Raw genomic sequence first — 13155 nt, 5'->3', positions numbered from 1 at the left:
GGAAAGAGAAGCGAAATTCTTGAAAAAGGAGAACACAAGTCTGAAGATGCAACTTAGAGACACCGCAGAGGCTGTTCATGCAGCTGGAGAACTACTTGTCAGACTCAGAGAAGCTGAACATGCAGCTTCTTCTGCAGAGGTAAAATCCAGTCATAAATTTTGCTCTCTGAAATCATCAGATGCAATATCTTGCGCTGAAAGCGCGGCTTTAGGGGAAGAAAATTTCTTAATTTTTATATTTCTTGTGCAGGATAATTTTACAAAAGTGCAACAAGACAACGAAAAGCTAAAAAAGCAAATGGATAAGCTCAAAAGAAAACACAAGATGGAGATGATTACCATGAAGAATTACCTTGCAGAGAGCAAATTACCAGAGTCTGCACTGAAACCGCTATATCGAGAGGATTCTGATGTGGTACAACACAATGCAACTCCCTATCAGGAAGAAGATCAGGCATGGAGAGCTGAATTTGGAGCAATCTATCAAGAGCATTACTAATTTGACTGTTGTTGATTTGATTAGAAATGGATGAATTTGAATTTGATCCTACTTGGATCAAAAAGTATTCATTCATAAACAAACTACTTTGTATTCTTTGTATTTGTTTAAATTCATTGTATTTTTAGTCAGTGTGGAACTTCAATTCTTTTGTCTGCTTGTTCTGACATCAGGTGAATAGTATATAACATTGAATGATTGTTATTTGTCTGCTTGAGTTTTTCTGGCTGTGCAGAACTGAATGTCTTGTGTGATATTTTTTTTATTGGCAATGTGATGTAAAAAACATGAAAGGAGGTTTTTATTTTTTGTTCTCAAATAATGGACAAAGATAATAAAGATTGATTCAAACCTAGCAAAATCTTTCCATCTACAAGTAACCAATGTGGAATACACAATTAGGAAATACAAGATGAAAGATATTTGAAATTCATATTATATTAATGTCGTTGCAGTTACCAATTGAACTGTTACGGGTCTTTAGAATATCTTTTTTACACATAAAGTATTAAGGACAAGTGGTAATTTACTATTTGGATTGATGGAAAGTGGTGGAATGAAATGGTATAATGTTAGGTTTCATTGTTTGATTTTATAAAAAATGAATGAAATAGAATGAAGTATATTTGGAATCACAAGATGTAAAATATTTAAAATACATATTAAGTTAATATCGTTGCAGCTACCAATTGAACTATATTATTTACAAGTCTTTAGAATATTTTGTTTACACATAAAATATTAAAGACAAGTGGTAATTTACTATTAGATTGATGGAAAGTGGTGGAATGAAATGGTATAATGTTAGGTTTCATTGTTTGATTTTATAAAAAATGAATGAAATGGAATAAAGTATATTTGGAATCACAAGATGTAAGATATTTAAAATAAATATTAACTTAATATCGTTGCAGCTACCAATTGAACTATTTTATTTACAGGTCTTTAGAATATATTTTTTACACTTAAAGTATTAAGGACAAATGGTAATTTACTACTATCTGGATTGATGGAAAGTGGTGAAATGAATTAGTATAATGTAAGGTTTCATTGTTAGGTTTTATAAAAAATGAATGAAATTGAATGAAGTATATTTGAAATCACAAGATGTAAGATATTTGAAATACATATTAAGTTAATATCGTTGCAGCTACCAATTGAACTATATTATTTACAAGTCTTTAGAATATTTTGTTTACACATAAAATATTAAAGACAAGTGGTAATTTACTATTAGATTGATGGAAAGTGGTGGAATGAAATGGTATAATGTTAGGTTTCATTGTTTGATTTTATAAAAAATGAATGAAATGGAATAAAGTATATTTGGAATCACAAGATGTAAGATATTTAAAATAAATATTAACTTAATATCGTTGCAGCTACCAATTGAACTATTTTATTTACAGGTCTTTAGAATATATTTTTTACACTTAAAGTATTAAGGACAAATGGTAATTTACTACTATCTGGATTGATGGAAAGTGGTGAAATGAATTAGTATAATGTAAGGTTTCATTGTTAGGTTTTATAAAAAATGAATGAAATTGAATGAAGTATATTTGAAATCACAAGATGTAAGATATTTGAAATACATATTATGTTAATATCGTTGCAGCTAACAATTGAACTATATTATTTACATGTCTTTAGAATATCTTTTTTACATTTAAAGTATTGAGGACAATTGGTAATTTATTACTGAATTGATGGAAAGTAGTGGAATGAAATAGTATAATGTCATGTTTCATTATTTGATTTTATAAAAAATGAATGAAATAAAATGTGGTATAGTGGAACCAATTTCATCCAATATCATCCATTTTTTCAATATTTTCATTCTCCCAATTTGGATTGTATCCAATGAATCAAAACAAATTTTTAACTATCTCAATAAACATCTATATGATAATTTTGATAGGATAATTGTGCAAATTAATTTTAAACTAAATAAGTAAGTTTTTAATATCTTATGTATTTAAAAAAATAAGAATTCATTTTAAGTCGTTAGAGTTTTAGTTCAACGGTAAAAATTTGACTTTCTAATATTAAGACACTAATTCTTTAAAATTATTATGTTGGATTTAATTTTTTTTTCTTCATAAAATAAGTTTAATTTAGTGATAAAATATAAATTAAGATATAAAAAGATGTATACTTAGAATATTAAATTTTTTAAGACCTCAATTTGTATAAACAATAAAAATTCATAAATATCAGATTATGTTTATTGTTGATTAAAACTATTAGTGCATTGACTAGATAATTTGAGTAATTAATTAATAAAAGATCTAATAGTCCTTTAATACAAAAAATAATATAGTTCCATAATTCAGTAATCGGTATTGATTATTGGGCCAGGCCTGGAATGAGGTCGGTTATGGATAAAAGAGTAATTTAAAAGTAGTTACAATATTCATTCACGAGATGACAAAAACGACGTCGTTTAGAAACTTTGAAATTGAAAGAGATAACGCATAGGTAACGACAACAATAGTGCAATACTACATCAGAAACGAGAACCAACATCAACAGAACCACCACATCGTTATGGCTACGGCGGATTCCGACGCTATCACACCGCCTCAGGATGATTCTTCCGACTCCGTTTCCAATTCACCCAACGCCCTCGTTCCCGCCGCTCCCGCCGTTTGTCTACTTCGCTTCGCCACTGACTCCGCCGGCGGCGCTTTCATGGGTTCCGTTTTTGGATACGGTCTTTCTCTTCTCTTCTCTTTTAGTCTAGTCTATGAAGTATTATATTACTAGCTTTCACTAATTATACTCTTAATTATGCCTCATTTAATTTAATTTGTTAATTTAGCATTTTAATCGAGGGTTTAGTGTTTCTGTTTAATAGTGTGCGTGTTTGTGTGTGATACATTTATTTTCAATGCTTGAAATGTTCTTATTGAATACTGTTTTGGAGAAGTGAAACTACTTCTTCTTTGTTTGGATTTTTAATTGTTGATTGGTTCATTTTAGCACTATTATGTATAGAAAATTTTGAAAACCATATGGAATTTTCAAAATTAAGTTTGAATGAAGAAAACGCTGTTTTGTGTGAAGTAAATACGTTTGGATGTTTGAAATTAACATTGATTTTGACACCAGAACGCAATTGGAGTAGAAATGATAAGTCAATTTTTTTTAGAGTAAAAAAAAATCCAGATATAACTTCATTTCACTTTAAATCCTATTTTGACGTAATTAATTTAATTAAACGTCCAACCGAACACATGTGTAGTTTGTTTTGGCAGTGGCAAGATGGTATCTGCCTTGTTTAGTGTAACTGAGAACCAGACAATGGTTTTTTTTAGGAAGTTGCTGGTGTTACTGTTGGCTTAAATTTAATGAGATCTTTTTAATTAATTTCTCTTATTTTTTTTGACTATTAGGTTATATTCAGTGTGTATCTTTGAGTAGTTTGACTTTGGATACCTCAATAAATTGGTGTTTTTTATTTTTTTATTGTTATGCTTAACTGCTTAAGGATGCTTGTAATGGATGTGTTTCAGGTGCTGGATTGTTTAAGAAGAAAGGTTTTAAAGGATCCTTTGTAGAAGCGGGTTCTTATGCGAAGGTACATTGAAAATCTTGTTAACTTTTCCTTGGTTGCTTGTTGTCTACTTGGTTAATCTATGAATAGTTTTAATGCTGCAATTTTGCCTATTAAATAATAGTTTTTATTTGTTTTTGTTAGACATTCGCAGTTTTGTCTGGAGTTCATAGTTTGGTTGTTTGCATCTTGAAAAGACTTCGAGGAAAGGATGATGGTATGAAATATTTTAACTTTTAAAGTACGTTCTCTTTAATAGTGTTTTTCCGCTGATAATGTCTATACTATCACATCTGCAGTCATTAACGCAGGAGTAGCTGGATGTTGCACCGGTCTTGCTCTAAGTTTTCCGGGTATTTTTTTTAACGCATAAATAAATTGATGAATTACTCTTTGAAATCTGTCCCACCATATTGGACTAATAAGAAAGAAGGATAAAGGGAATAAGCCTTCTCGTCAACATATATTCCTTTTATTTCATTCTTAATATCTTCTAAAAAACATGATCATAATGTGTTATACAGATGTAATGTCTGTCCCTTATTGGTGGGCAAGACTAAGTAAAAAGTAAAGAAATAGTTTGTTGAGTGAGATTGCCTTCTAATCATTGTTGTTAAAACTGTTTTCATCGTTTAACTAAATATATTAATAGTGAATTTCAATTTTGTACTTATTTGGTTATCATGGCTTATCCTCTTTGTTCTTCAGGTGCACCACAAGCTCTTCTGCAAAGCTGTCTCACTTTTGGGGCATTTTCTTTTATCATGGAAGGGCTAAACAAGCAGCAGCCAGCACTTGCACTTCCCGTCTCCTGGAAAACAGGGGTGCAACACAATGCAAGACTTCCCTTGGTACTCCCCCTTCAATTCCCACTTCCAAATGAAGTGAAAGAAGCTTTCTCCTTTTTCTCCGAGTCTTTGAAAAAGCGCAACAAGGGAACTTATCCTACATCTCGATAAGATATCTCAATATCATGATTTTCTTGCATCATGTAGATAAGATATGCACCCACCCTTCTTTGCTTTTATTTAGGTTCCTTGCAGCTTTTATCAACATTTCTTTTTGAAGAACTTGAGGGTGATGAGACATTGTTGTTATTGAGTTCTACTAATATAGCATCTTGGTTCTATCATGGCTTTTCCTGGTGAATGGTTTGAAACTCCAAAGGACTATCTGTAATGATTTATTGAGTTTTACGCACTTACCGTCCTAAACACACTTGTGTGAAGTAGCAGCAAATTTCAGTTTTAATAACAAATATCACTTTTACTATCTGTAATGCCGAACACTCCAAAAGGACTTTTACTAATTACTAAGTAATAAAAAGTTACATCTATAACATACACTTTACATGACTCCAAATGAACTTCCCCAATTGCAAGCAGTGACATAATACAAAAGAATCACCCACAGACAACTAAAAGAGGCACAATGAATGACCTACATTCACCTATCCCAACCAATTAAGCTTATGCATATGCTTCACTCAATAGTTAGAACATATTACTCATATGTTACTCTATTACTCTAAATTCATTGTTTATCACTTACTATACATAGGTTAGACTAGAGCAAGCTCTTTAAGGTGCAAGAGCCACGTGGGTGTCTTTGAAGGAAAATGTCAAATGTGGAAACTCCAGCTAGCATAGTTGGTTTCCAGGCCAAACAACACAGTGACAATGCTTTATGGTAAAATGTTTAGTTATTCCTTTTCAATTATTATTTTTAATGTATATACACTTCAAATAAATACAAAATTACATAACTAATACTTTAAACACATTAAAATAAATTTATTAAATCATACGCAGTTTATTCTTACTTTTCCTAACAAAGTTATCAACTATTTTTTAAAGTTAAAAGTCTAAAAAAATATGGAAACATTTTAAATTTTACTAAACTTCAACATTCAACGGAGTCAAAATAACCCGGTTACGAACCGCGAGATTGAATAAAAAAAACCCAACCGTTTTAGATCATTTTCAAGCCAAAAATAATGAATTACAGAAAACTTAGAAATTTAATGACATTCTGAAATACTATATAACTGTGAAACATAATTAAAATAAATTAGCACTACTTTCATTAAAAATAAACACAAAACACTAGTCTTAATTTCTAGTCATTACATCACCATAAAATTAAATTAAACAAAACAAACGAAATTATCAAAATAATAGCCATCATGGTCTCTACCATCTATGTCGAGGTTGTCTTGATAACAAAAACATAAACCCCGACATAGACGACGAGACCACCAAAAACGAGGAAACAAAGTGGAATGATAGTAAGCAATGTTCTCAAGGGAACACGTTCAACGCGACCAACGTTACCGACAAGAACATTGTAAAAAGCATAGAAAAGGAAGGAACAGCCTAACACAAATCCAGTTACAGAAAGCTTCATCCCTTGCCTCAAGATGGGTTGGAAGGTTTGGTTTTGGAAGCGCATGAGTTGCTTGAGAGAGAGTGATAGAAGTGTTGTGGAAAAGAAACAACCGAATGATGTGAGTGTGAAAAGCATAATGTCTCTGTAAAATGGATCATTTGTCGAAGGACAAGGCGGCGATGAGAAAGAAACGGTTACAGGTGCATGAACTGTAAACAGAAAACCGATGAAAATTGTTGTTGTCATTGTGAAGAGGGAGCTGATTTTTATCATCCCTTTTAAGGCTGTGATGTGGTCTCTTGGAAAAGTTGCCATTGCTGCCATTGTTGCTTGATGAAGAAGAACTTGTGTGAAGGAAGAATATAGAGAGATATATGGGAAGTTAATTATGTGATAGTGTTTGTATTTGGTTTTTTCAACATATATAGAATTTTGCTAGCTGGTGGAATATTTGTACTAATTTGTATTTTACTATGATTTATTTATGATTGTGTATAATTAATACTACTGCCAACTACTAATTCTTTGAAACACTTTCTATATTAGTATTAGTGTTATTAGCTAGGCACCATAAATAACCATGCTAGAGTTGGAAACGAAAGCTTTTCTGCATTTGCTCTTTGGCTCATAAAGTGTACATGTGCATGTGAGAGGTAAACATGTTGGGTTGGTTACTTATACTGTCATATTATCATAGGGTTAATGACAATTTCATATGATGTGTGAGGAGGAAGATTCATAATTAAGCTTTGTGTTGATTGAAAATAATAGTATAATAGAAGGACACAATTTGTCATAATTCAATCATTTAATCAAGTCCTTCATGTGTTAGTGATTCAATCTCTAATTTATGTGTATGGAAAAACATATTTATCGAGATAAACCAACTTCTTAAATAGATTTTTGTATCTAAATAAATTTGTCTTTTAATTTCCGGTTAGAGGATACTTTTTACAAGAAATAAATATATTAAATTTTATTCCATAACTCTTTAGAGCTAATTAATTTGTAATATCCATTAATTTTGTCATTGAGATTTGAAGTATGACAAATTATATTTACCCAATTATAGTTTGATATACGCTCAACGAAAATTAATTAGCTATAATCAATTATTGGATGAAAAGAGTATACTACTACTATTGTAGTAGGAGTACCACACTACTTTTGGATTTGTGCACATTTATAAAATAAAAATAAAAATAAAAATTACCATTTTAATCATGGTTGAGCAAAACCATTACTCATGATATTTTCAACCATTTAGTACTATTGACCAATTTGTAAAATTTCATCTTTTGTGAGAGTTGAATCTTATATTTAATGGATAAGTACTAATAAGTTGTTAATATTGACATGATATATACTAAATAATATAAATTATTTGTCTACTTCATACTATATTACATTTTACATTAGAACTTACTACAAGGAATGGGAATATTTATTTATTTTCCTTGCTTTTTAATTCCCAAATAAACCAACAAATGTGACTCAAACAAAATTCAAAAATCTAGACCAACTACACTATCAGATTTCCAATGCCTTGCTTTCTCAAATCCATTTGTATAGTTCTCAAAATCATCAATAGTTTGGTCAATCTCTTCTTGAGTATTCATCACAAAGGGTCCTAATTGTACCACTGGCTCATTCAATGGTTCACCTCCAACCAATATAAACCTAAGTACCTTAGAAGATTTATTCCATGCCTCTAGACCATCTCCAGAACCTAGAAGGAGAATATGATGAGAGGTTGTAGGTTGAGATTTTTTATTTCCAAAAATACCCTCTCCTTCTAAAATGTACACAAAAGCATTCCAAGATTTTGGTACAAGTTGTTGTAAATGTGATCCAGGTTTAAGAGTAAAGTCCAAATACATTGTTGGTGTTTTTGTGTAAATTGGAGACTTTATTCCAAGCGCTTCCCCTGCTATAACTCTAACCATGATACCATCTTTAATAACTTCTACTATGTCCTTGCTTAACATTTCTTGATACCTTGGTTCAACCCTAAGATAACATAAAAATACAAATTAAACCAAAGTTTAGCTTCACAATTAAGAAAATAGGGTACCAAAATATGAGATTCAAATTGTCTACTGTAGCACTATCATGCAAATGTAATCAATCTCGATCGTTGATTTAAGATCAGACGATCCAAATTACGAAGTCAGATTTAGTACGAATTCCAATTCTATCAATTTGACTTAAACTTTAGGATAATTAATCATTGTTATCAATTTCCTAAAGGATAACAAGTAGTTTCCAATAAGACACTAATGAAAAAGTTGATAATAAGTACTTCCAAGAAGATACTAATGAAAAAGTTGAGTCCATTTATAATGGATCACTTGGAACAAGGCAAAATTTGAAATTTGATTCACCACAACATATATGGGTGATAAACACATTCTTTATGTGGGTCATTGAAGATCCTTTTTGCATCTTTTGGTGCTCTATTCAAAAGCACTTGTAGGATATGTTACATGATGGAGAATCGTGAAATAAAGCCACATGAGAAAGTGAGGGAGGTATATACCAATTCATAATGTTTAAAATTTATTTGACTTTTTGTTTGTAAAGAGTGGAATTCCCTTTTGTCTCATTGATAAATATTAGATGGTGAGTATTATCCAAAAAAAACATTCCCAAGAAAAAATGATGAAACTTTGTACCCAAAAAAATAAGGATGAAACTTTGATGACACAATAATGACGTCATCATCTAGTCATGGGCCAACACTAAATGTGCGTTTGTTTGTTTTGAAAACATTGCATCACATTTCGATTTTGTATTTCAATTGTTGGAAAAAATAGAATAATCAGAACCATCTCTTTAAAGTAGATTTTATGGTTCTTATGTCATGTTGAGAAAAATTGATTATAATATAAATAAAAAATACTTTATATAGTGATCTTAATTAAACTTGTAAATCATAATTAATGTAATTGATACTAACAAACACCAACTACTTATAATCAACTCCTAACAATATCTAAGAATAGTAAAATTGCAATGGGCCACCATTACGTTAAATCCATCACAAATTCATACTTGCATTAACTAAGAATCTCATTTGAGTTTGAGTATTTAACCTAAATAGGATACCTTTATTGGAATATTTTTCAAACAACAAATATAAAATAGAGGTCAATTTTCATACACGGTCAATATAAATGTTTTATACATACAACTATTTATTTATATGATTTTTGAAATAATCATTAATAAAATTAAACATTCTTAATAATTTAACGGTAATAATTTATTGACGGTATAAAAACTTTTTATATTGATAGTGGATATGAATTTAGTGGTTTAAAATATTACATTACATAAAGATGAACTATAGGTTATGATTATTGACTTACATTTTATGTTGAGAAGCAAGGTTGATCCATAGCTGAAGACCCTTTTGAATTCCTTGAGCAACAGGCATTTCTGAGTGCACTATCCCTCTGCCAGCAGTCATCCACTGCAAGTCACCAGCCTCAATTGTTCCTTTGTGTCCTTCAAAATCTTCATGTGTTACAGCACCCTTAATTTTACAAACAATTACACTAATGTGAAATTAGCACATACATGTGTCACCAATATTTCAAACAAAAAATTTGAAAAACACACAATCTTGTAGTTGACCTTCTAGAAAAATAAACAAGACATCAATATGTGGGGTCCCTCATGTCTTTGTGCAATTGTGATCATAACAAGTTACTATTAGTAATTTTTTATGGTTTTGCTTTGGTAGCACTAACCAAATGCCTCATTTGTTAACTAATCATTAATATATGACTTGTATGTTGCTCTACTATTAGTGTCACACATATTTCCGTCTCATTTTAAATGTTTAATTTATTATTTTTCTCTGTTTTAAATAATTTATTATTTTATTAATATATCTTTGTTTATTATATCTTAACTCAACAAATTTCTCAACTAATTACAATTAATAAAGATATTTAATTAAATAAAATATTTTTTATTATTAAAATTAATCATTTTGATAAAAATCATGTATAACTCAAATTAAACAATTAAAACGAGAGGGTGGGAGTAGTACTAAACTTTTTTTTTTCTAATTATAATTCTATTATTTGTAACTATTGATTTGTTCCCTCTATAATGGTCACTATATTATAGTTTATACATTTGACTTTATAAGAAAAGCAAAAATGAATTGATTTAAAAGTAAGATATTAAATTGTGGTCCAAACTATAATTAAAGTTGTAATATTACAAATTTTGAAGTTTTTACGACACAACCATACTCAAAAAGTTTATAATTTCTCAAAAGTTACAAAACACTTTTTGTGTAAAGGAAGCTTCTCTACCTGTAACATGTATGTGACAGTCTCAAATCCTGTTTTAAGAAAAGTAAGAAAACATCACAAGTTAGAAACTCAAAATTAAGAAGAGATTAATAAAGAACAAAAGTAACATAGAAAAACCAATCTTCAAACCTCTATGTGGATGATCAGGAAATCCAGCAGGAGCAGCAACTACAATATTTCATAATTTCACATTAATTCTTAGTATAAAAAACAAAACTGTAACTCTCATTTTTAACCCAAAAAAAAAAAAGAAAACTGAGCATAAAACAGAGTATGCTCACCTGAGAATTCATCCAAGACAAGGAAAGGATCAAAATACTTCAGCTCAAATCTAAACATACCCAAATAACCAACATAATCAATTCCAAAATATCTAATTTAATTACATATAAATTAACACCTTGCTAAAATGATCATCATGATTGGACAACTATGCAAGGTTTAAGATTAATTTCTTTTCATCTCTCACGTGGCACACTCCTAATATATATAATAAGGACTTATAATGTATTAATGTATTAAGAAGTCACGTTTTGAAAATATAACAATCACAATTGAAAAGTTATAACTTAGTAATATATGTTTGTAATAATAATAATAATAATGATAATACATGGACTTAAATATAAAAACGTTTGGTCTAATATAAAAATAAAAATAAAAATTGAGTCAACAAAACTATTATATTTAGTATAAATTTTGAACCAAATACATCAAATTTATTTTAATTAAACTTTCTCTTATATTTAGAAGCGGAGGAAATAAGTGATATGTGATTACAATGTATATAAATGAATTACCTTCCTATGCTTCTTCTAACAAGAGCACCAACACCTTCTCTTTGAGGTTTGGCCAAGAACTTCCTTGATACAAGACGAGGTTCTTGAAGGTTTTCTTGCATTATGTAATGAAACAAGTGTGGGAAGTGTTGTGTATAATGAATGAAAAAGTTGGAAAAGAATGGTAGATTGAAGTAGATATATATAGGAAGGTGGAGTGTATGGTGAGAGAAGATAAAAGAAGGTCAAACTCAAAGAAAAACGTAATTGATATAGCTACCAAGAGTTTGCTTCATCTCAAGGTTGTCTTTATTATTCCATTCTTATGAACATACGTCATCATAACGCATTCGTGATGTGTGTATAAATATACAAAATCAATTTATTTTATTTAGAAAAGTTAAATATTTATAATATTCTAATATATAAATATTAAATAATATTAAAATTGTTATAAATTTAGATATGAAATATAATATTAAAATATTTAGAATACAGTATAATAAATTTTTATTTATTTTATTAAAATATTTTAAATATTTAAATTATTAAAAAAGTCAAATAAGATAAATAAATTTTAAATATTTTAATATATATAAATAAAATAAATTGATTTTTAATACTTTAATATATATAAAATAATTACTAATAAAAATAAATTAATGAGAGTTGAACATCATTAAAAATAGTAGAGGATCAAAAATTCTAAAAGTTAATTAATTAAAGGACTAAAAGTTCACAAAATATTTATGATTAAGCCAAATGTTTATAATCCTAATTAGACTTTATGACACCTTCGTCACTTGGCATCATCACCCACATTTCACAATCCGTTAATTGAAGTATTGACTTTTCTTAACATCCTTCTCACTTCCATCATTTTGTTCGAATTTAAGATTTGGGTTTTGGCCACTTTCATCATTTTGTATTTTTATTTGTACTTTGGATCCTTTGTTTAAGATTTCGTTAGAGTAAATGTTTTAAGATGATAAAAAATGTTTCGAAAATTAAAATCTTAAATAAATTTTATTTTGCAATTTTTAATAATTATATAATTGCATTTTGTATGAAGGGATGAATAATATAAATAAATAAAATCAATTTTTCTGCAATAGAATGAAACAATTTTTGATGGGTAGAATAAAAGACATATGATAGAATAAGGTATCATAATATATTTTAATTTAGTGTTTAGTTTGGTCATTCATCGGAATGGTTAGGGTTGAGTTAATTAAAAAAGCAATATAAGATAATAATATAATTAATATAGTTATTGTTAAACAATTTTAAAAATCATACAGAATGAAATATAAATAAAAATTAATTGTATATAAAGAGTTAATGTATTTTATTTTAATTTTTTATGAGATATTTCAAATACTGTTTTTATTTATATTTCATTTCGAATAAAGTATAATTAAATCAATTTAAACTAATTTATTTTTTTCCAAGTTGAAGTCCAAATCAAACCAAACAAACATGAACTCTTTAACTTGTTTGGATATCAATTTCAAGTCATTCCAAACTTATTATTTAATATCTGGAACATAACTACTAATCATATTTTATTATTCTTTTTATTTCACATTATATTAATAA

At 28.8% G+C, this 13155-nt stretch overlaps 4 protein-coding genes across 4 annotated transcripts in view; 2 read left to right on the top strand and 2 right to left on the bottom strand.

Annotated features, from left to right (window-relative positions):
• LOC101494338 (kinesin-like protein KIN-12F) overlaps positions 1–709 on the top strand; it is a 5757-nt gene extending 5048 nt beyond the window's left edge. Inside the window, exons 16-17 of the mRNA XM_073365292.1 lie at positions 5–139; positions 251–709. Of these exons, the coding sequence (XP_073221393.1) occupies positions 5–139; positions 251–499 (384 nt within the window). The 3' untranslated portion in view covers positions 500–709. The remainder of the gene's footprint in view (positions 1–4; positions 140–250) is intronic.
• Positions 710–2936: 2227 nt separating this feature from the next.
• Positions 2937–5190, top strand: LOC101494023 (mitochondrial import inner membrane translocase subunit TIM22-3). Its single transcript, XM_004491396.4, has 5 exons — positions 2937–3215; positions 4018–4082; positions 4203–4275; positions 4358–4411; positions 4767–5190. The coding sequence occupies exons 1-5, from the start codon at positions 3050–3052 to the stop codon at positions 5015–5017; spliced, it is 609 nt and encodes a 202-aa protein (XP_004491453.1). The 5' UTR covers positions 2937–3049; the 3' UTR covers positions 5018–5190.
• A 1067-nt stretch (positions 5191–6257) lies between these two features.
• On the bottom strand, positions 6258–6770 carry LOC101499330 (uncharacterized). The gene has a single exon (XM_004491411.1). It carries the CDS (start codon positions 6768–6770, stop codon positions 6258–6260), a length of 513 nt encoding a protein of 170 aa, XP_004491468.1.
• Positions 6771–7810: 1040 nt separating this feature from the next.
• LOC101493702 (pirin-like protein) lies at positions 7811–11784 on the bottom strand. The gene is made up of 6 exons (XM_004491395.4): positions 11578–11784; positions 11059–11108; positions 10907–10945; positions 10778–10806; positions 9818–9984; positions 7811–8456 (listed from the first exon to the last, which is right to left on the bottom strand). The coding sequence occupies exons 1-6, from the start codon at positions 11676–11678 to the stop codon at positions 7952–7954; spliced, it is 891 nt and encodes a 296-aa protein (XP_004491452.1). The 5' UTR covers positions 11679–11784; the 3' UTR covers positions 7811–7951.
• Between the last annotated feature and the right edge of the window lie 1371 nt (positions 11785–13155).

Source organism: Cicer arietinum, chromosome 2 (genome assembly GCF_000331145.2).
Source record: "Cicer arietinum cultivar CDC Frontier isolate Library 1 chromosome 2, Cicar.CDCFrontier_v2.0, whole genome shotgun sequence".
In the NCBI taxonomy this organism is placed as follows: domain Eukaryota; kingdom Viridiplantae; phylum Streptophyta; class Magnoliopsida; order Fabales; family Fabaceae; genus Cicer; species Cicer arietinum.
This window is presented reverse-complemented; position numbering and strand designations above follow the sequence as displayed.

What these genes read in the sequence shown, in the direction of transcription:
- LOC101493702 (XM_004491395.4), bottom strand. Translation starts at nt 11,678, where the DNA reads ATGCAAGAAAACCTTCAAGAACCTCGTCTTGTATCAAGGAAGTTCTTG. An exon ending in GTTAGAAGAAGCATAGGAAG is followed by an intron (nt 11,109 to 11,577) that starts GTAATTCATTTA and finishes GGGTATGTTTAG; the next exon opens with ATTTGAGCTGAAGTATTTTG. An exon ending in CTTGCTTCTCAACATAAAAT is followed by an intron (nt 8,457 to 9,817) that starts GTAAGTCAATAA and finishes ATGTTATCTTAG; the next exon opens with GGTTGAACCAAGGTATCAAG.
- LOC101499330 (XM_004491411.1), bottom strand. Translation starts at nt 6,770, where the DNA reads ATGGCAGCAATGGCAACTTTTCCAAGAGACCACATCACAGCCTTAAAA.
- LOC101494023 (XM_004491396.4), top strand. Translation starts at nt 3,050, where the DNA reads ATGGCTACGGCGGATTCCGACGCTATCACACCGCCTCAGGATGATTCT. An exon ending in ACTTCGAGGAAAGGATGATG is followed by an intron (nt 4,276 to 4,357) that starts GTATGAAATATT and finishes TCACATCTGCAG; the next exon opens with TCATTAACGCAGGAGTAGCT. An exon ending in TCTTGCTCTAAGTTTTCCGG is followed by an intron (nt 4,412 to 4,766) that starts GTATTTTTTTTA and finishes TTTGTTCTTCAG; the next exon opens with GTGCACCACAAGCTCTTCTG.